Source organism: Pectinophora gossypiella, chromosome 5, assembly GCF_024362695.1.
Source record: "Pectinophora gossypiella chromosome 5, ilPecGoss1.1, whole genome shotgun sequence".
Lineage (NCBI taxonomy): Eukaryota > Metazoa > Arthropoda > Insecta > Lepidoptera > Gelechiidae > Pectinophora > Pectinophora gossypiella.
The window spans coordinates 11,877,700-11,901,405 of record NC_065408.1 but is presented as its reverse complement, the minus strand read 5'-3'; the positions used below and the strand labels follow the sequence as shown (position 1 = coordinate 11,901,405).

Genomic DNA, 23,706 nt, shown 5'->3' with positions numbered 1-23,706 from the left:
GTCATCCTATATATAACCAGCGTCATTATCCGCAAAACACAATAGACCATTGTCAAAGTATCATTATTAAACATTATAATTACGTTTTTTAATATAAAATAAAGCAGAATGCATTATGTGGTGCTAATACAGTTAATGTTAGGCAACTCTTTATTGTTTACAACGTATAATAATGCTATTCGTTATTGCGAAAACTTATCCAATTTGTGGTTGGAACAATACCCTGTTTAGTTGTAAAGGTCGTGTCGAGCAGTATCCGAAAGACCTTAACAATACAATTATTTACTGCGCACATTGATATTTAGTGGCCAATGAGCCATACTGTTGAATATTTATAAAACATCTTGCGAAACGATATTGCGAAAATTCATATTTTAATTCATATTTTCGCGTCCTAGTTTAGTAAATGTTTGTTTCCTGGTAGTGGTTGCCTGGATGAAATTGCTCTAGAGCAATAAGACCGCCCAAGTTGTACTGCGTATTCATGTGTTATGTCTGTTTGTTAAAAGTTCTGTGCAATAAAGTTTAATCTTTATAGATTTTTTCGCAATCGTTATCGTCAAACTAACAGGCAAACCATAGTATTACTGTAACATATAACAGGGCGTCTTCATAAATCGTCTCAAACTCCTTTCATTTTGTATCCGATAAAAAATGCCTCATTCTTTTATTATGATTGTAATTTCATGACGCGGCAAATTCGCCCAAATTAGGAAATTGTTTCTAAACTAATGGAATCTACTTAAGAGCGTTTGTTTAATTATCTTAGTATAACAATAGTAAGTTGCAATTAAGTAATGAGAACCGAGCTTGTTTGGTCAACATCAGAGGAGCCGCGCGTTCACATGTCCGCCGAACAATGAAACTGCACACGGTCGACGATGCGCATGAGAATATCGAATAGTGTGAAAGCTGGCTTCGTATTCAAATGACTTGCAAATCCTAAGCTGCGGTGATAGAAGTTTCTTACACTGGAAAAAATCAAGTGCGTTAGTACCTCCACCATACACAGTCAGTTAAGAAGCGTTAGTAACATCGAGTCGAGTGAGCTAGTCCCAAGCCATGTCCGAGACACGGCGCCACAACCCCGGTGCAAGATACCACGCGCTTATCCGACCACATCTCGCCGCCACAATTATTCCACAATGCCACTCGTAATACCCAACGAAATATTAATCTCCGTCCGTTTATCGAATTAATAAATCGCAATTGTCGATGAGACAATCTACACTGAGATTCTAATTACGCGGCCACTATTCTGGCAGCCATTTTGTAAAGGCTCGATTAACGAGCCTTGAACGGCGCGGCGTATTTGATTTATTAACTGATTAGCAACGTGAGTTTCGTTAGTGAAAGCTGTACGTAGATAGAGTGATGCGATTTGATGGGTATAGTCAGCGGCGGAGCGGCTGAGGTCGGAGAAGCGGGCGGCGCGTGTGGTGCGAGAGCGGTGCGTGCCGCGTGCCGCGTGCCGCCACTCACCGGCGCTCGTCCGCGTCTTGTTGGGGCGCGGCTTGCTCTGCTGCTGCGCCCCGCTAAACCCCTTCCCCTGGTAGTTGTAGTAGTCGCCGCCGGCGGCGTTGTACTGCGCGTTGTATTCCCCGGAGGGCTGGCTCGACTCCTGGGGGCACTCCGGCTGCGCACCTTCGCGCTGCTTGGAGGGGGGCGCGCCCATCATGGGCTTGACGTCGCCGCAGAGAGGGAGCTCCTGCTGCTGCTGCATGAAGGCGACGCTCATGGCGGTGGCGTGCGCGACGGCGGCCTGGTAGTCCTGCTGGCCTAGCGCCGCGGCCGCCACCGAGTCGGGCGTAGAGTCCTTGGGCGGGGTAGGGGGGAAGGAGAAGAGGGGATGGGGGTGGTGGTGCTGTGCGGGCGACAGCGGCTTGTCGCTGGGCGCAGCGTCCTGCTGAAAGCCGCCGCCCCACGCGCCGCCGCCGAGCGCCTTCGACTCCAGCCAGGGGTGCAGCGGCGTGTGGAAGTGTGGCCTGCACACCTGCCCGCTGCCGCCGCTTAACGTTCGACCTGCACACAGAAAAGGAAACATTTTTAATATTCATCGAAAAACAAACATGTTGCTGAAAAAGCAAGACAAATTAGTGACCCCCAAATCTAATTACGTCAGATAACGTGTACCGTTTAATAGGCTTCAGCCCTTTTCCCAGATATAAAAGCAGCCGTATAAATTATGTATCTGGAGTTATAACTGTGGCATTAGCGTCCGTTTTCTGATTCCCTAAAGCTCTCAAAGTTACGAGCGTTTAAGTGTCCATTTATCGTAGAAGATCGACTGATAGACAGACATTGTAATGTGAGTCCGAAACTAAACTCGTGGTCATTAGGAGACCGATTTAGAAGCATTTTGTTACCCCGCGATTGCCTAAATTAATATCATTTGTTTGTAACAACCGGTCATTCACACGACATCTTCATTCGTGTTGTAACGGAGTAGAGTGATGTATTCAGTGGGTCCACGGATGCCATCGACTATTTAAATCATAACAAAAGAGGACGACACTATTCGGTTAAATAACTAAGAACGAAATCAACCATACCTTTCTAATCAACATAGTCGTAAAACATATTCGCTTAAAACTCAACGAAGCGCTTCTTTGTTTCAACAGAAAACTGAGTTTATCTGCAACTTTTTGTACCAACAACGGCTACCTAGCCACGGCACTGGTATTGCTCCGTATTCATGAATATTCTCAACTTTAATGCGTATTTGATAAACAAATAATAGAGCATCGTTCCCGACGGTTGCGTTTACACAAAGGCACGTTTTGGGAAATTTCAAAAGTTTCAAAAGTGCCGTGTCACAACATCTGGCAATTAAAATTGTAGGCCAGCTGGAAATTACATTAATTACGAGTCAGTTTTGATGATACCAACCGTGATTTGTTTGCGTACTGTATTATTGCCGAATGGAGATTTGCGAAATTTTGAAATTTTAAATTTCGAATTAGAGTGAATTTGATACGTATTTTGGACCGTCTCTTTCTTTTTTTTCGTCGTATTTTCGAACACCCGAAATAAATGATTTTTTTTTATTTATTTTTTTTCTTTCAGTTAAGTTCTCGTTCATTTACATAGGTACAAAATTGGATTATTGTATATTTCTAAAATTACCTTTCGTAATATTAACAGTGATAAGTATGATTTGAGCTTCGACGACAAAACCTTTCCTTTTGTGTCAGATCAAGTCTAGACATTCATTCAAAGGTAAATAAACTTCCATTATTTTTTTGTCTTATCTTTATCAAAAGTCATATTAAGGAGATAATAGATTATTCTGACTTGGAAACTAAAACTACTATATGATTCTGACTACACCACTACATGTCGTGGCTGATTTTGCAAAGCAATATTAAAAAAATGTGTGTTATTGACAATAACAAAAAAAAAATTCAGATACGTCAGTTAGCAACATGAGCGACGATATCTTCTTATCATGTGGGTTGTGAAGTGGAATACCAGCCTCATCAACCCTGGTGTCGGGGTTATCATTGACGATATGGTCGCCCTATAATGAAAACCACGTAGGTGCCTTTTTCAAAAATCTACATTCGGATGTGATTTTGTTAACAAAACTTACCAATAATAGTACGCTAGTTTCAATTCAGTAAAAAAAAAATGTAGCCTCAATTTTTACCCGGATTGATATTCAAATAAATCGAGGTTTTGTTGAAGAAAATCACATCAGAATATCATCATCATCATCTGCCCTGCACAGCGCCCGCTTACCTAACCTGAAGATTTGACAGGTCCGGATTTTACTGACTGCCCGTCTGACCTACCAACCCGTGAAGGGAAAACCAGCCCAACATAAGTTACGTCACATACCTCCGAAACGCATTTCTCGGATATATGGGTTTCCTTGGGAAGTTTTTCCTTCACCGCTGAACACGTGATAATCATTTATGATCCAAACATACACACAGAATATGATTTTTCAGAAAGGGCTTACGTGGTGTCACTATAAGACGACGGTAAGTGCATTATTTTACTATAAACATCTATAGATAACAATAACGTTTAAAACCGTCTAACACACAGACATGAACCATGAACCCTCTTTTTAATTTCACCAACTATACATTCAACAATTATTATTTACAGTAAGTGAAAGGAGCATATGTACGGATATTCGAAGGGTGGCTATACTAATGGTATCTGCGGGACTCTACCATTGGTGGGTTGTAAGGGGCCATCCCATGTCCCCACGGATATGGAACCCTACGCACTGCGGGTAGCAAAGTTACTTACCAGTACAGAAACATATGTTTAATTTCATTTTTTTAGTGTGGAATTGTATTGTTTGGTGCTGAAGGGTAATAGTATCGTTGGATTCAACGAATCGTTCGTGATTCTGCATTATTTACTAAGTAAATGTTGTTTAGAACTATGATAATTGTAAAACTAAAAATAATCTTGAAATATTGTTTATATTCGTTTTCGTAATAGCTTGTTCGAAACGAAGTTACGACTTTATGAGTTTTAATTTATTTTTGGATCGTTGGATAATTGGTATGACGTGGTGTCCAATGGCTTAGGACTTAAACATAGCTGGTGAGAATTGGGTTTACACACTATACACCTCTGCCTACCCCATCGGGGATACAGGCGTGATGCTAAGTTATGGTATGTTTTCATTTTATTTTGAAAACACTGATAATTGCGGTACTTTTCAGTTCGATAAAGCGTAACATTAGCGTCCCTACTGGTCAAACTCGTCCATGCTTCTAAGGGCACGACATGTGAGTTTGACTATCAGTTGTAGCCTTGGATCATTGAAAATTTTCAGGCTACAATACTAGGTAACTACTAACATCCAACCAGAAGAGAAACGTATGCTTATTATAGGTAGTTATCCAATTTCAGACTCACTATGCAAATTGAACAAATTCAATGTACAGAGTCACTCATTGTATTTCAGCCTTTCAATGACCGCTCTTTATGTTAACAATAATAACTATAACATTACATCATTATGTACCACTTCACATTGCTCCACATTTCCAACAAACCCTTCAATTACCGACCAAATCATTAGCTTGACTCCACACTGACAGTATCACCGACCAGAACATCGAACTTGTGATAGCGATCACCTATCGTAACAACGGGTTATTAATGTCGCCCTTGAACTCGGACACAAACAAAGATGTTTTTGGTACCGAAATAAACTCACTAGAGTGATATAGTGTAGATACGGCCCGCATATTAGATCCAGGTGGCGATCGCGATTATCAGATGGATGCTATCACAAGGGCGCCCGTACATCGACGCCTAGCCGCCGACACACACGTAGGGGATCACAGTGTGCTGCCAATGAATAGTAAACTGAGTAATTATAAACCTTTAGACGGATACAACAAGGAAGGTCGCCTGATAACCTCTAAAGCATAATCTGACGAATGACTTCGGTTACTAGTCGGATCGGACTAATGAAATACAAATGAAAAATTGAGCGCTAGTTTTACAATCATTTCCGATACATGGTAAACAATTCAGGATCGATCGCGCAGTCATTACGGTAAACGACACGGAATAAAACAATAATCAATCCAGTGTCGCATTAGGCCGAGTGCACACAACGTTTTGACAGCAGCGACAAGCAGGAGCCACCCCTCGCGCGTTAGGCAGCGTTCACAATGGCTCAGCGATGGCGGACCGATAACGCGCGTATGAATAATTCCTGTTATCGCGCCATCTCGCCACATGCCCTACCTGCCCGCTACCACGGTCCCCCGAATACGCGATTTTCATGCGACAATTTTATTACTTCCTATACATGAGCCGCCCTAAACAACCTTCAACTCTTTCGTGAGCGGATGCCGTGGTAGCGGCCGCCACCGGTGCTTTTTATTCATTAGAGGGCTGCAAGTTTCGGCCATTGTGCTAGATACGCCGCTTGTGTTCCACTAAGCCCTGATTGTTTGGGGATTTCGTGTTTTACAAGCACCCGTGGTAATAGAAAACAAAACTACTATAGTAAAAACAGCGGAAATTGAATTAGGATTCTAATTTCGGTTTATCTCTACATCTCTTCTAAACAAAGAGTCATCAGGGAACTAATACAAATTTAAATAGACACGCACGCCGAGAGCAAATAAGTGGGAGGACCAAATATGTTTGTCGAGTCAATAAAGGCGTCCAATACGAATAAAATCAAATCATAAACCAATCATGACTGGTTCCCACAGCGGGTGCCGAAACAAAACACCGGAATTGAACCCCAACCCCCATGTCCTAGCGGCAGATGCAGCGAGAGATCTTATCATCGCCACAGGGTCCTGCAAGTGTTGGTGAAATTGACGATGCAACGCACCCGTCTTGTTTATTCGCTGTAACGGTTTTTTTTACCCCTTCTGATGGTTACTTTTTTGACAAAAATATATGCAGTCGATGACAGATGTTCAGACACTACAATGCTATATTGTTGTTTCTTTCTTCTTTAGCACCGAAAGTAAATTGAACAACCACATTGATTGCCAAGTCCCTATTTATAATCTCTACTTACCCATATCTAAGGTAGGTACCACACAAACGCGTGTAAATGTCTCCTTTCCCTGCTTTTATACTTAAGTGCGTGCGTAAGAGGTACCTATCATTAGGGAATATAACACGTAAAATAGCGCATTGACTGCGTTTAACCGCCCCTCGCATAGGTAAGGCGTGGTTACGAAACTGGGCTTCCTCCTGACTCCTTGGCCCGGAGCACAATTGCCCCCTTTCGTTCAAACACCCGTAACTGGTGCATATGTACGTAATAACCCTAATGTGTGCATGCCCTAACCAGCGGGACGTCTTCCGGTAACAGTTACAATTATTTCTCCCCTCATTTTGTGAACTAAAATTCTGTTGCAAATAAGTTATGTTCGTATTTTGTAATGTTTCAACTATTTTCAAAGTGTGGGTAAATGACGCCGGGCATTTTCGCATGGATATGTCTTCGGCTTTACAGTGTAATGAACTTCTTTTGGACGTTCTGCATTTGCAGATTTTTTTAACGTGATTGTTTTTCAGGAGCAATGATTGAGAGTTTACGGCCAAGGTCACACGAGCGTCGTCCAGTCTGGGGTATTCGGCGTGACATCACCGCATCCTAATGCGCGCGGCGTGCTCGCACGTGTGATCACGCCTTTACAACACACGCACTTTATCCCTTCTCCTCATTGTCTTTAGACGTGTTATCCTTTGTTCATCACGCGCTGCTTCCTAAGAATAAGGATCAAATTCCCTCAGCAACCCCTGTGAATTGTCCGACGTGTTAGCGAATGATAAATGTAGGCGTCGGTATCGCGTATCGGATCTTTCGTTCGCACGCCGAATTAATTTTAATTTATTGATCGTCGTATCGACGCGGAGTATTTTAGGTGCCTACTAACACTGCAGTACAGCGGTCGCTGTCTCGGTTTAAAAGTATTTATTTACTGGCTCGTGACTCCCGGGACCGCGAGCGACGGAATTGTTTTCCACTGCGATCGCTCCAACACGAGATCTGCGGTTTATAACTTGTTATCGTTAATAGAGAGCAAAAGATCTATACTTCCTTCATATTCGGTCTCTTGAACTCGCCTTGCAGTTTCTATTTGCCAGCTAAACTGTTGCATTAACAATTTGTAATGTTCATCAAAAACAGTTTAAACTGTTGTTACCTATCACAAATGATTAAATTATGTAGAATGCGCGCAAGCGAGGCGTAACGGTCAGACGTACGCAAATATTCTTCACTAATTGGACGGATTTCCCTGCTGCACCACTCGTGTTACCTCGTTATGAAAGTATGCTAATACACTAAAACCCACTCAAGAAACATGGACTTATCATGTATGGAGAGCCCGTGTTAACGGGTAAAAGATTACTGACAATCTTCAAATTTCAAAGTTGTTTTATTCACATTCATCCAACGCCACCGCTTGAGACTGACATAAATAACAATGCCATCGCCGTGTGTGTCTTACACAGCCTATTTTACTTCTAATTCTTTTTAGTGTTGTACATCCAAAAATATTTTACGATCGACACGGGCGCGTCCCGAATGGTAAATCGAGCGCGCGGGCGGTCACACCTCAAGTTCCCTTCTGATTGGATTATAATGCTTTTATATTACGATTCTTATTATTACGGGTGGGTGCTACCGAGTGGCGTGTGACAGGCGACGTCGGGAATACCAACTAGTGTCAGCGGAAGAGCTGTCGCGCGGCGACGACCGAGCGGCCGCGGCGGCGTGCCGGTGATCGATTCCACGCCGAATCCGGGTTAAATCCCGCTAATGACGTTTGAATCTACGTACATTCTGTTGAATCAATATGAAATTTTCGAGACTAAGCACTTACTTAGGAGATTGCATGCGGGAAGTAAAATCTATGCAACAATAGAGCCATATTTCGAAAAAGAATATAACAACCAAATCCAAGCCCAAACTTCATATTTTTCTAGTGACGAGAAACTTGACTCAACAGTTACGCCTCTACAAAACAAATGAAAAACTATGAAATCATAATCTTAATACGCAGTCGCAACAACACATCGATATTCTCTTCCCATGTCAAATCGGTATTCGACAGGAGCCGGTAAGCCATATCTAAGCCCCCACCACTACGTGGGTGTCTCACGTGATTTACAGCGGCTATCGCATCGCTCACAAACGTCGATAGCTACTAAAACATTGTCTGTTTCCCGATAAAAATAATTAATCGAATCGCCACGAGTAGTCAACAACGATCATTTTGGTTTGTAATTCCATAAATTAACACGGATTCGTTTGAAATCAGCTTTACTAGTTACCAATCGAAATATTTTTGGAATCTAGAGATGTAGTCTTTGATATTTTACATACAATTTATGTCACTCCAAATATGAACATAAAATATTTCTATGCAGTTGAATGTTTAACAGACTTGGAGATCTTTGTTCTTTACGTATTCAAAAAGAGAATGAAAACAAAACACAATCTTGTTTCTTGACATTTCTTAAACAGAATTCCGCTCAGCCACGGCGGCGTGCGAGTCACATACGATAACGAATAACTAGATGAGTCGACAATTTCTTCTCGGCGACATCGCCGCGAAAGGTATTTGTGCATCTTCTTGCATACAGGACATGTAATTTCAAGTGCATGCGCCCTGCATACTGAATGCATCTTGTAGAACACTGCACACTGCGTCATAACGTAACCTCTAGCCACCGTCCATCACGACTCGCAACACTTAACCCTTTACACTTGTAACAAAGATGATATTTAATTGAAGACTTTTGATATATTGACCACGTTTCGTAGTGGAGTGTAGAGACAGTGTTTTTATTTTCTTACGAACCCATCATTTCTCATTAAGTGGCGTTTGGAGAATAACTTTACATAACTAATGTCCGGACACGCATTTTATTGTTATCGTATTTTAATAAATTTTCATTGTTCAAACTGTCAATGGCTTTCGTCCAGTTCCGAGTATGGAGGAAGGAAGCTCATCTTTTGTTTTTGTTTATTATTTTTTAATGAGGACTGTGCGTTGAATTTATGTATGCTTATGATTGAGAGTATAATAATAAAACATACACTTATGCGCACACCAACTTAATTTTAAATAAAGCTCTACCTCTTTCATGCACTCATCGTAAGTAAAGGACAGCCTTTTTTGTAGCGCTGTCAGACAGAAATAAAATTGAGTTTTGTCATTAGCTGTCTATCACAACAATTTCGCTATTCCCCATGACAGTTGTTTACATCTAAAATAAGAATATCGCCACAATTCATTGTTTCACTAATGGATATAAGATTGCCCGGATGAACTCGCGCGAAAGACTGTTAACCTCTTTCGAGATAAGCAGTCATACAGCTCGGATGTCAGTGATATCAAGCCATCGTGCTTTACTAAAGAGTTCATAGATCCGTAAAAAAAATCCCGTTACTGCGACCACAGGGGCACCGTCGGATATGTCACGCTACACTTGTGCCGGAGATCAAACGCGCCGCGTCTTTGCTATGCCGGCGGTGCGGCGCACGCGCAATCGCAACCTGCCCGGGAATATTTCCACTACATTTGACTCGACAGCTGACTCTGATGGACCAGTTGGGTAATTGGACAATTCAATTTTCGATTCTCATTTGTTTGTGAGGTATTATACAGTACCTATTATAGTTGTCATTGTTACAGATGTAAGTACATAAAGATTTGTTTGATTATGAATATACGCGCACTAGATCGATACCAATAGATCGATTAACTTAAAACAAGGAAAATATTCACCAAACGGAATATACTTCACATAATGGCTCATCTCAAATTTCACAAATATACAAGTAGATCATGAATCATCATAGACTAGACTACATGAAACACGAAAAGCTAAACATAATATGCGTTTGCAGTCATTATATCTTTCAAGTAAGATGATCCGTGCTTCGGAAGGCACGTTAAGCCGTTGGTCCCGGTCACTACTTACTGAGGTAAGTATGTAGTCGTTACATGAGCCATGTCAGGGGCGTTTGGCGGCTCAATAATAACCCTGACACCAGGGTTGATGAGGTTGGTATTCCACCTCACAACCCGCACGATAAGACACGATACGTCTCTTCCAAGGTAGTTTTTTTTTTTAAAAATAGACTCGCGTTTGACCACAATCTCACCTGATGACAAGTGACGATGTGGTCTAGGATGGATCACGCTTACCTAGCGAATGCCTATTCACTCTAGCCTTGAAGACTTGAGTAGTCAAAATAACTGGAGTTCAAACTCTATCATAGTACATCTTCATATTAAACTCATTAGTTCGCTCATAAATACGCAATTTATTCAGTTAGCCTACAATTATATACTGTGCTAGGCTTATAGGTATTCTAGGTCATAGTGTCATCGCAGAATACCTACCAACCGCAATATTTATAGGAACGCCATGGTGACTTAATGTGGTTAACGTGCATTGTACTTCGCAATATAATAAATACCTACGTAAGTGTATTTGTTACTCATCTAAATATATAAAAGGAGAAACTGACTGACTGACATATCAACGCACAGCCTAAACGGCTAAACGTAGGTACTTGAAATTTGGAAGGGACGTAGCTTAGGTACCGTAGAGGTGCACTAAGAAAGGAATTACCGGAATTCCCACGGGAACGGGACTTAGCGGGAAAAATCCTTCCAAGCAAAAGCTAGTTATCGTATACACCAGAATGGATGTGTGTGCAATAAATTATATTTGATTTGATACAATAATACCATGGAATGAGGAATAATAAAACTACGTATAGACCCCCCCCCCCAACCCCTCCCCGCCGCTCCTCGGTCTTACTTTAGTCTTCATTCGTATAGGCGTCAGATGTCACACACACACACAGAGATGCGCGTATACGATAACGTCAATGTGTAGTGTCAGTGTGAAACGAGGTGTTTTGTAAGAAGTGTTCGGGGCGTGACAATACATAACATAAACAGTCTATAATACGTATTAAGGTGACAGATTAACTTACCAGACTTTTGCATATTAAAAGTAGAAGAGGGCTTAACATAAAAACAAACTATATACTCCAACAAAACAATATCCTGCGACTAACTTACTTATTAAATTGCAGTGAAAACTCGTGCACAAATAGTAAGAAGGCTCTCGTGTCGAGCTGAGAGTTACGTAAACTCGTCAGACGATATGACGAGTCTTGTTAACCCTGATGGATTACCGGCGCGCAGCCTCGCGATACATCTGGTAGCTCTCTTACGAGAATTGGTACGTGCTGTAATATTTTGTTAGAAAATGTTTAGTGGTTGGCATTTCATTTATTAATGTTTATGTTACATGATAGAATCATAATATTTGCTTACCCCGGTGGGAAATAGGCGTGAGTTAATGTATGATTATCGACGGCAAACTTCTATACAATAATAATTTTAAATGAACGATGATGTCTCTATGATCTTTATAATGTAATTTTATTCGGGAATCATCATCAACATCACCAGCCCATTAACGTCCCCACTGCTGGGGCACGGTCCTTCCCTATGGATGGATAATCGGGCCTTAAACCACCACGCGGGCCCAGTGCGGATTGGTGGTTATTAACGACTGCTAATGCAGCCGGGACCAACGGCTTAACGTGCCTTCCGAAGCACGGAGGAGCTCTAGATGAAAACTTTTTTTTTGTGGTCACCCATCCTATGACCGGCCTTTGCGAAAGTTGCTTAACTTCAACAATCGCAGACCGAGCGCGTTTACCGCTGCGCCACCGGGCTCCTCGGGAATATACGTTTTAAATTATGAATGACTTTTGACCAGTAAATTAATAATGTAGCTACTTATTAAGTTAAACAAATGGCAACATTACAATGCATATCTGCAGGAGCTAGCAACAGAGTGCAACCGTGAAATCATGACAACATCTCCATAAAGTAACGTTAGACACGACGCGAGCACAATATGAGTCGTCATAATAATTTCCATAATTAATAACCGTGCGTTGGTCACGATGTCTACCATTAGACGTGATCTCAGCTTGTGTTTTCTCGCAAATTGTTTTACAAGCGATTTATTGGGTTATAGGAATAGTTGCGAAATTACAAGTTGGTTAACGTAGCCGGGGTCTGCTGACCCCACAATCTTGACAATGGCCCCCAGTCCGCGCTGGACGGTAATGTCTATAATGAGAGACGGCAGCTTGCTTACATAACTGCTCGTGACTCGCGCATTACGGTATCGGAGAAAAATAAGACTCCGTACAGGGCCGCCTGCTGGTTGCCACGCATCCTCCATGTGAGGTGAAGCTGGCGTCTACTGGTTAAGTGGGTCTGCTTTACAAAAGTAAAAAATCATGATTTCTTTATTTATTCGCGCAATTTACAGGTTAATCGTAAGACTATGATTATAACACGTATAATGCAATGTACCTCTATAATGCAAATTGGGAATTCTTTCGTTTTCATGATAACGGAAGAAAAAGTCACGCAGTTCTCTCTCATTGGAACTAATCTCAGAAAAATGTTTAAAGTTTATAAAAAAAATAGTTTTAAGTTATTGTTAAGATACTTTTGCGGTGCCCTTACATGGTGTCACATGTTTGTACATATTTACTTATAAGAACTGTAATACCATGTGACATGCGATAAATAAATAAGTTTGTGTACTCAACCATTCCTAGTAATCACTTACGATATCCATAGAACCAAAGAAATAGGTTAAATGTGGTCAACAAAAAGACTATTATTAATTCAATTGATAGCTAATTTACTAAGTACCTATATAAAACTATAAGTATATATTCATTGCAGGTTTACAGGTAATTCATAATTGATTTTATCATAAAATACAAACATTCCTGATCCTATGACACGTGCACATGCTCGTATTTGTGTTATGCGACTAATTATGAGCCCGCGATAAAATAAAGTCATTGAAATGCCAACTAAAACTATAAACTCTAGTAATTATTCAAAGACCATAAATTATTAAATATCAGTTCCGACGTGCGATAGTAAAATTAATTAAACGAAATAAACGCATTGCATATTGGTTTATCGATACAGCTGAGACGAGCAAAAACGCCATTGTAACACGCGATCGGGATACTTCTTTTGATCGTTGGAATAATAGAATCTAATAAAATGCATTAGACTTTAAATATTAAATTAATTTCCACACAGGTGATTCCAACTTAGAGTGTGAGTGCGGAACGGTTCCCCAGAAGATGGAACATCTAATAACGGCTTCTTGGCCTTCCACCTGCACGCAAGAGGACTTGATCACACCCCGGACACTTCATACAGACAACCTCGTTTACATAGATACTACACATTAACTTTGTCGTACACGCGCATCTGTGTGTGTGACGTCGGACGCCATACGATTCAAGTCTAAACTGTGTTCGAGGGGGTGAAGTAAACCTAGCTCAGACGCTGGTGGGAGGCGGGGAGTTGCCGTTCTATACGCAGTATTTGCAGGCTACTAATAACGTCATTGCCGTAGCCAAATACTGGGAGGAAACTATCAGAGTAAACGTCTTTTTTTGTCATCGACACGAAAAAAAGAAGAATGAATGAATTTCCTACTTTTTTGCACTTATAAATTTTATTAATTGAAAGCAAGTGCGGCCCTGTGCACGCAGTCTAACTCGTTCACGGATCGTCAATAACCTATAACTTAATCCTTCTCTGGACAAGCAACCTTTAAACTATTTCATAACAATGGAGCCAGTTTTTTGTTTATATCTCATTAACACAACTAGATCCTATTAAAAAGCAAAATGTACAATCATCGTATAGTAAGATTACCAAGTCAGTTTTTCATCGCAGCTAATGAATCGTATAGACTTTTATTGTTTCGCATAATTGAAGAAATGTGCATCCAATTTACAGGGTATCAATTTTCTTTGAATGCACTGCCGTCGAAAGAAATCATAACGTAACTACTTATAACCGATATCGTCGTGTTTTATTTGGTTTTAATATCAACAATTTACTTTTTATTGGCGAATTCTTTAACGTACCACATTCCATTTCAAAAACTAAGCAGACATTGTTAATGAATACTGTCTAACAGTAAATAAAGATTACTTTATTGAAAAAATGTGCGTTATGAAAAGTCGAATGCTTTAAGCCTATTATGATTACAACCCGATAGACATTAACTCTGGCTCTATGCTACTTACATATTGATTAGTGCTACGGTTCTAGGAACCACGCACCTATGACCTACTGAATATTCAACACAGATATAACTTGGACACGAGATATTGAACCCATCTGAATTGTTAAAAAATATAAACGGTCTTACTACATTATTTTTATTAGTATGATATGACTTTAGTATGGTTTTATCGACTTTAATGTGTTCCAGAATTTGGCAGCCAATGAAAGTTTGAATCATTTGATTAGACAACTTACAATCCGGAGGTTAGAGGTTCGAATCCCGGTGGGGACATATAATAAAAATCACTTTGTGATCCCCAGTTAGAATAGGATATTACAGACTGATCACCCGATTGTCCAACAGTAAGACGATCCGTGCTTCAGGGAGCACGTTAAGCAGTCGGTGCTAGCTACTATTTAAGTGTAAGTGACTAGTTGTTACATGAGCCATGTCATGCCTTTGGCGACTTAATAGTAACCCTGACACCAGGGGCCTGATTCATAAAACTTACAATTTTATTACGTAGCTAATTTGAAATTGCAAAATATTTGTGATCACACACTCAGCAATGTACATCAAATTGTCATTGTAATTTACAATTGTAAGTTTTATGAATCAGGCCCCTGGTCATTGTGAGGTCAGTGACCGAGATTACAACTCCCACGAGAGAAAAAGAATACCAAGCATATTGTCATCTGTGGCTAGTGACCCTGCCCTCCCTGATAAGGATTTCGGGCGTGAGTTTTGTCTGTCAGTTGAAGGCGCATGGGCCAAGATTATTGTGGTTAAGCAACACAAGCTACAACACGGATATTGATTACGTTTGCGACCAGTACCGAATGCTTCGAGACAATAAATCAATTGCTCGTATACTCTACTACTCACTGGACTTACTCAGTGGACATTTTAATCAGAACTGTGACAGATTGCCTGTAGATATAGTTCACTTACCGAGAATTTAATTACTGGTTAGTAAAATGTTGGTTTAGCTATCTCTTTCCTTATACTATTTTACATAGATAGGTAAATACAAAACGTTTTAAAGTTTAATACAAAATAAATTGCAAGGTAAAGTAGTATAAAGATCATTTTTTAATATTTTGTCTGAAAATTAAAATGCTACAACTTTTTAAAATTGCACATCTAATATCTCACATTTCATGAGGTCAAAAATAATGGGTCTTTGTCTAAATTATATAATTTGGAATCTAAGAAATGCTTTCCGAAAATAATTTCTAAAATATTCGATTTTATTTACACAACTATGTTCACAGTTTATACACACATTTTCTTGATATATTGTACAAAAGATATCTCGTTTAGATTATGCTGTGTAACATTGCATCATCTGTCAACACTCAACAGTATTGATTTAGTAAGATTTATTGATAGCCAGCCAATTAATTACAAGCCCGTTAAGTATATTTAATTATGAAAAGGGGAAACTATCTAAAATATCTTATTTCTGAGTACTATAAAATGACATATCATACAAAGACTACATAATATACAGAACGTTAAGTCACCGCCTCTAATTCTATAAATATTTTTAACCTATCCACTACTTAAAATGTCACGAACATTTTGCAAAAAAAGGTCAAGTCACAATTTCTCCATACAAAAGACATCAACGTCTTCTTCCTATATCAAAATCTAATTAGACAAAATTATTTTGAATTGCGTGAATTGATAAATAAATTACTTTACAGAAATTTATTATTTATAAGATGTAGTAATCATTTTGTTCTAATATTTCTGTATAAAGGCCGCGAGTTTACGAGTGCGGCGCAGTGAGCGAGCCGCTCCTATAGGTACGGTCACGAGCATTAATATGTACACACTTTGGTACCATGTCACATTAACTTTTTTGACAAACTGAACTGTAAGTCTAACTAAATGTCAAATATGTTAGTGCAACAGACTCCTAAAGTGGATACATTATATTTGTCATGACTGTACATTCTAAGTATCGAAACAGGATATAAATAGAAGATCAAAAAAGTTTGCATTGAACGCGTAACTAAGGCACCACTACTTTTTTATCAGTGTCTGATAAATTGTTGGTGAAAACTAAAATACTTACTTAATAATAATTTCAGATTCAATTCGCTGTTATTCCATTGTTCTTCTTCTCTCGTGAAGGAAAAGAGACGATATGGTGGTAACCTGTACATTACAGCTTATGATATTCTTACGACTTTAATGCAGTTCAGGTTATCTTTTGGTTTTTTATATCTGCTGAATGATTTGTCATATTTTCCAATTAATATGACTTAATATGAGTGTTCCTATTAATTAAGGAAACAGTTTCTTCAAATAGTATTCCAATCACATGAAAGCCGTCATATGTCCAGTGGTTGAGCGTTGGACTCACGATCCGGAGGTCCCGGGTTTGAATCCCGGTGGGGACATAGTCACAAAATTACTTTGTGATCCCTTGTTTAGTTGGGATATTGCAGGATGATTGTCCGAATGTAAGATGGTCCTGGATACTACATACATTGTGTAAGAATGTAGTCATTACATGAACCATGGCCTTTGGCGACACCAGTATTGATAAGGTCGGTCTTTGATCTCAGTACCGAAACGAAAGAAAAAGATCGCATGACTGGTACACACTACGCTACGAACCCATAAAACATAGAAAAGCAAACAAAAATCTTTGCCTCGTAGAGGATAATGTTCGTTCCGGCAACAATGGCTCGTGGTCAGATAATGGGAGCGAGCAAATAACCGTGATCGAGTTCGCAGGTGCAGTCGCTCTTACACTGCACTGTGCACTTACTGTGCAAGATTTTTCAATATGTTTAGGATACTGTAGGTGCTGGATTAGACTAGATCATAGCTGGAAGGCTTGAAGATAAGTAGACAAGTCACAGTTGTTTCGTTAGAGTTTTTTTTTCTTAGTGTGTGATTTTGTGTCATTAGAAAATTCATATTTCGAAGCTGTAGTTTTCTGTTTATACTTTTGATGGTAAGGAGAGGCTCGACGATAATACGTTTGGTGAAAAGGTACTGTTATTTTGAGGAGAGACTCTAGAGGGGGGGGGGGGGGAGGAGGGAAGATCAGGTTAGGTTAGGGAGTTGTTTTGACGGCGATACGGCTCACCATCTAACAGAAAGCTCGGTGAGGGATGGGTACTTAGTTCATCTGTTTTCTTGAATGATTCAGTATATGTCACTACATATTCTGAAGCTGTACTTATTACTGTGCCAGATTTTCAATAATTATGTTTAGGATATTCCAGGTTCTAGATTAGCCTACATCGTAGTTGTAAGGATTGACTATAATACGTTAGATAAGCAGACAAGTGACAGTTACTTTGCTAATGTGTTTTTTCGTGACATTTTGAGGTTGTCAGTAGTCTTACGATGAATTGTGACTCAGAGAACCTCGATAGGGATTAACAGCGTGAATCTATGCAATAGTGTGAGTCACACTTAAGTCAAATGACAGTCATTTTTTTTTTATTTGTGTCGGGTACCTATACGGTATTTCCTATTAGAATTTCTCTGCTCACACTAGACAGAGGCTGACAAAATTAAAAGTTTTATTCTGATATCAGATACCTACACCAGGGGGGTTAAAAAGGCCACATCGAAGCAATACATCTAAAAAAAAAGCAATATTGCTATTTGACATTTGTTTGCATTGCACACTTACTTTTGTATGGACAAATGTCAAATTTCAATATTGCTTTTTAAGATGAGTTGCTTCGATGCGCCCTTTTTACCCTCCTTCCTATAATACGAATAAGATGATTGTGTAGACTCTAATAAAAAACGAAATTAATCAAATAATTTCCTGCACTTCTTGTCCGTTTGTCCTCTTTGAATTACAAGTAGGTACCTACCAAATTGCGAGTAGGTATTCGTACATACACATAATAAATGTGTGTGTATGTAAATACACATACATAGCCCTCTATGGATGTGAAACTTGGACACTGACACAGAAGGACAGAGAGAGACTCGAGGCCTTTGAAATGTGGTGTTGGAGGAGGATGGAAAGAATAAGTTGGTCAGAAAGGGTTACAAATGAGGAAGTGCTAGTAAGAGTAAGGGAAAAGAGACAAATACTGAGAATTATTGAGGACAGAAGAGGCAAGATGATTGGACACCTAATAAGACACGACGAATTCATTACAAACATCATAGAAGGAAAGCTAGAAGGAAAGAGAGGAAGGGGAAGACCAAGAAGAGCTTACATGGAACAGATTAAAGAAAAGGTTAACGTCGTGTCTTATAGGGAAGTCAAGGAATTGGCCTTTGATAGACTGGAATGGAAAATGCTACACCGACAAGAGCGTGGCTCTTAAATTGATGATGATGATGTATGTAAATAAGTATCCATTGTTACAAGCACATAGATCAAACACATCGGTATTGTTTGAATTACATTGTCTAGTTTACATAGCAGTGAGGAGGATGTAGTTACACCACTATAAAGTAACTATAGCCATAGAACAAACAATAATATTACGTATAGAAGGGACACTCTCCACCCCGCATCACCCCGCTCCACTATAATTTACCCACTTTAGGACTCTGTCGCACTAACATATTTGACATTTAGTGAGACTTACAGTTCAATTTGTCAAAAAAGTTAATGTGACATGGTACCAAAGTGTATATTAATGCTCGTTACCGTACCTCACCATAATACATTCTAAGTTTTCCGTCTTACCCAACCATGCATAGAGTGTTATAAAATACAAATTTAAACATATTCTAAAGTAGCAAAACAGACAGTGGCCTTATTAGAATTTAAACGTTACTTTTAATTCCCAACGTTATACTGATTTGAATACGATCTCACCAGAAAGAAATGGTGGGCAAGCGACCGTGCAACTGACGCGCGGTACCGGACATAGACTAACTTCCCTAACAGATTCGACAATTGGTATGATAGTAAACTATTTTCGAAATTGCAGTAGGTAGTATAAAGTGCGTGAATCTTCAAAAGTGACTAATAGGTATAATGTTTATACCTATACTTTACGTTTAAGTACATTTTATTTCGATATACCTAGCGCAAACCTGTCTGATTCTAGTCGCTCTGACCTACGAGAGTTATCTTGTGCAGAGTTTCTCCTCCTCTTTGATCCCTAGAATTATAAAATACCTACAATACAAATACAACTTTCGTTCCATAGTCTTTTGATTACCCCGGCGAAAAATAGGCGTGAGTTTATATTATGTAAGTATGTATATGAAGCTGTTGCAAATTCCCAATAAATATAGTTAGCATTCCCAGTCATAGATCTAGCAGATACCACGTTAACGGAACACATGCCTTATGATTAACAGGTAAATGCACGTGCCCTCTAATCCTAGCTTTCATTAATCCACAGATCGAAATCAACGGTAATAAAGCTCAAGTAACCACGCGATGGCTATCGCAACTCGAACGCAACAAAAGAAGACAAATGCGACGCTTTCTTTGCTCAAACGAGTGTCCATTCTGCGGCGCGGCGGTAATGAGTCTTTGTCGCTGGTAGCCTGAACAGCACAGGCCATATAAATCATGGTGGCCCAGGAAATCATTCATCCTCAGTAATGTGCTGCGAAAATAGGCTTCCAGTGAACGCGACGCTAACGCCCCCTACACCCTAACGTTTTAAACCGAAAATTATAGCATTAATGAAAATATAAATCTTGTTCTCAGTTATCCGAAGTTTCGGTGCTTTGTACTCGTTAATACTTATTGCTGTACACGCGACGAAACGACCTCGAAATTACTTGTGTAAAAAAACATGTTAATAGATTCTATTAGTATTGAACATTATTAAACGAAATACTTTTTTTGTTATTTCATGCTCTAATTAAAAACAAACAATGTGGTGGATGACTCCCTAAAACAATGGAGCTAACTGGATCGTGAATCGGTAATATTTTTTAATTTACAACAGCCGTACCCACCACAGAGATTTCTTTGTTAATAACTTACTTTGTGCACGATCGCCATTAGACGGGTATAAAATAATAATGCCTAGTCAATTAAAAACAACACGACATAGTTCAACGGTCGTTCCCATGGAATTTTTGTCATAACTTCTGCTGTGTCTGAAGTTCAGACCGCATCTCTGTATGACAAATCGTGACAAAACCACCGACTCATCTGCGCGATTACCAAGCTAACCTATGCCGGTGGAAACAATGACGAGTGATTAATTTTGAGCCTTATTTTAATTGTGGTAGATGGTCAATACGAGCATGGGTTAGTATCGGCGGGTGAATGTAAGTTGGTGGGTTGAGGAATTCATGCGAGCTGGCGGCCTCAGCCGCATGCCGAGGCTACCTTCATCCATCAAGCTCGGTACACATCACCTTCAACATGGCAATCGACCGGAATGAACCACAGCCTCCAAATTGGACTGGGACAATTAAACGACCACAAGTCAATCCTCTGCCTTTTTGTATCACAAACCAATTCGTTAATTCAGGTAAGCGCGGGTCAGACCAATGGAACCTTTAATCAGAGTATTATCCAAAACACGAAGTATTTAGTATAGTATAGTTTTTAGTTTACTTCCTGCTTAGACAAGGTTTTAACTTTCCGTGGCATATGGAACGAATAAATAATAGTATTACTTACTATTATTTATTCGATTAATACCAAAGTATAATAACAAAGTATTATAGGTATTTGTCTCCAATATTCCTGTCGATGTAATAAAGTTTTTTGCGATATCTATTTCAAAGTAACGCTTCCGAACATCATGTCGCTAACGCAATTATGGCTCATTATCATGCGAACAGAAGGAACACTATCTCTCTCTGTCCTACATCTGAGATATGCATCTGTCCCTCTCGATCCGACGGCCAATTTTAATATCAAATATCAATATTTGGATGCAATCAATCAAAGTTAATCATGCGAAAGATATAAAAGTAAAATGAATACATTAAGTGTATAGTGAGCGCTGGGGCGACGCGACTGCGCGGACGTTTTTTACATCGAACCTAATAATGAACGATTAGAAAAAAAACTCGCTGGGAACTTGTGTGCCCATTGTATTAAGTATATCGTCATGACAAGCGTATTTTTAGTATTAATTAGCTTGAAAAATTGGAAATAAGCTGGTCATCAATAATGCTATGGAATATTTAAATTTAAATACACCATCTAATATAATCTAGAAGTTAAACATATTGCATTCTGATTTGCAAAAAGTATTTTTGGACGATGGAGGTTTTTGTTGTCGTTTACAAATTGGCTTATTGTTTTATTATTTTATTTAATTACTTGTACACCTAGTGAATTATTAACTTTCACTACTTGGCCGGAAATTTATCTATACCTATGTAGCTTAGCTAGAATCACGTGCTGTTTTAGTTAGAGTAATTTAAAAAGTTGGGTAATTAGGCCAACAGTGAGGATCGATGGCATGAGTTGAAGCTAACTTGGAGTACACAAATAAAGCTAAACGTTGTTCTCCGTGTGTTTGTGCGCTTCTATCGATTTTTTTTCAATGTGACTCTACTCTACGGTGTTTTCTAACGCTTGGGTATATTTGTAAATATGATTTTAACATTTCGTTAGTTGTGTAGATATGTTGATAGAAAGTAAAAAGGTTAGGTTAAGCGACTCATGGCGACGTCTAAATCACGGCTTAGTGACTGCTTTTTTTTAAGTTAAAGATACCAAAAGATTTTTTTATTCGGCAGTTATAAAACCCTTTTTCGGAATCTCAAGTTCTCATTTTATTACAAAAGCGGGCCGATTTAAAATATCAAATATCATCTTAAACTAATGTGAAGTTTACGATCTCTCTAACCAATTAACATAAGATACAACACCAAAATGTAGATAAAGCCAGAGCGTGAGATTTTGACACTGTTTAATTTACCAACAAAATATTGTGAGAATCTTCAGTGGCGACAGAACGATGGTAATCCATTTCTCTTCCCTTTCACAACTGCCATTCAAATGTACATTTTTTTTATTACCACTACATTTAATATAAAGATTTCTATTGCGAACTAAAACGTGTTATATTTCCTCCACTTAATTCGCAGAAATTCGTGTGAAATAATTAGGCGCGAAATAAAATCAGAAGCTAAATATGCCTCGTGTAACTTGTAATTCGTTTTATCTTCTAGGTTTATCTTTGTATCTAATATGCATAAATATATTTGAGTCTGTCTTCTCACGCGAAAGTCCATCAAATGCGTCTTTTAACATTTACATAAAAAGCCAGTATACACTTTAACGTCACCACTACGTCATACTGAGCTCAAAATAACTCCATAGCATCTCAATTCTTACAAGAGAATAATTTAAAATAGCAAACAAATTGTTCCATTATGAAATTCAAAACTTCAGGCGGCACCTCATTTTCAAAACATAAGTCCTTCTCTAAAATTGTGTACACGTGGGGAGAAAATCGACAAAATTAGGGAAAGCGTCGCGATACACGGCGTCTGCAAAGTTACCCTCCGTCGAAATATTACATTTCCGAACGAACGAGCCTCAATGCTCTACCATAGTGCGGTACTGGCGCACTCAAAATTCACAACTAGCGACTAGAATAGGGCTGTCACACGTCCACTGTATTCGCACTAGGTATATTTATTTATTTATTCGTATGTCAAAATCCCGGCGCACGTGTAATTAGGTACATCTTTGAATCTATTATAGGTATATAAAGCGAAAATGAGTACTTCTTTTTGAGATGAAATATTAAACAGTCTTCGAGTATAATCCGATGAATTTTAGCTATCATAGTTTTATATATTTTATACCTTATTTTAAGTAATTTTAGTAAGCTTAGGATCGTAATTTTAAAAAAAGTACGTAATTCAAAATTCAGTCAAAAAGTTTTCCGGTTCTTTCGACAGCCCTAATGCAGAACCTGGTTCTTACAGCATACACCGTATATGGAACTCTGAATTGGCGTCGTCAAGCGATGGTGTAGTTACAACCGGTTAGATGACCGCCGCCAGTTTTAATGTTGATTAAAATGATTTTCTGGATTAAAAACAAGGTTTAAAGTTTTATTACTAGGTTTCATGCACTTAGGCACTCGCTTACGGCTACCATGCGTAATTATTCGAACTTACGCTTTTCTGTTGCACTCGGAGTAA

At 39.2% G+C, this 23,706-nt stretch overlaps 1 protein-coding gene across 3 annotated transcripts in view; it reads right to left on the bottom strand.

Annotated features, from left to right (window-relative positions):
- LOC126367047 (GATA-binding factor C-like) overlaps positions 1-23,706 on the bottom strand; it is a 103,502-nt gene that overhangs the window by 54,597 nt on the left and 25,199 nt on the right. For all 3 annotated transcript variants that reach the window (XM_050010432.1, XM_050010434.1, XM_050010433.1), the window contains exon 3: positions 1,483-2,022. In XM_050010432.1, the coding sequence (XP_049866389.1) occupies positions 1,483-2,022 (540 nt within the window). The remainder of the gene's footprint in view (positions 1-1,482; positions 2,023-23,706) is intronic.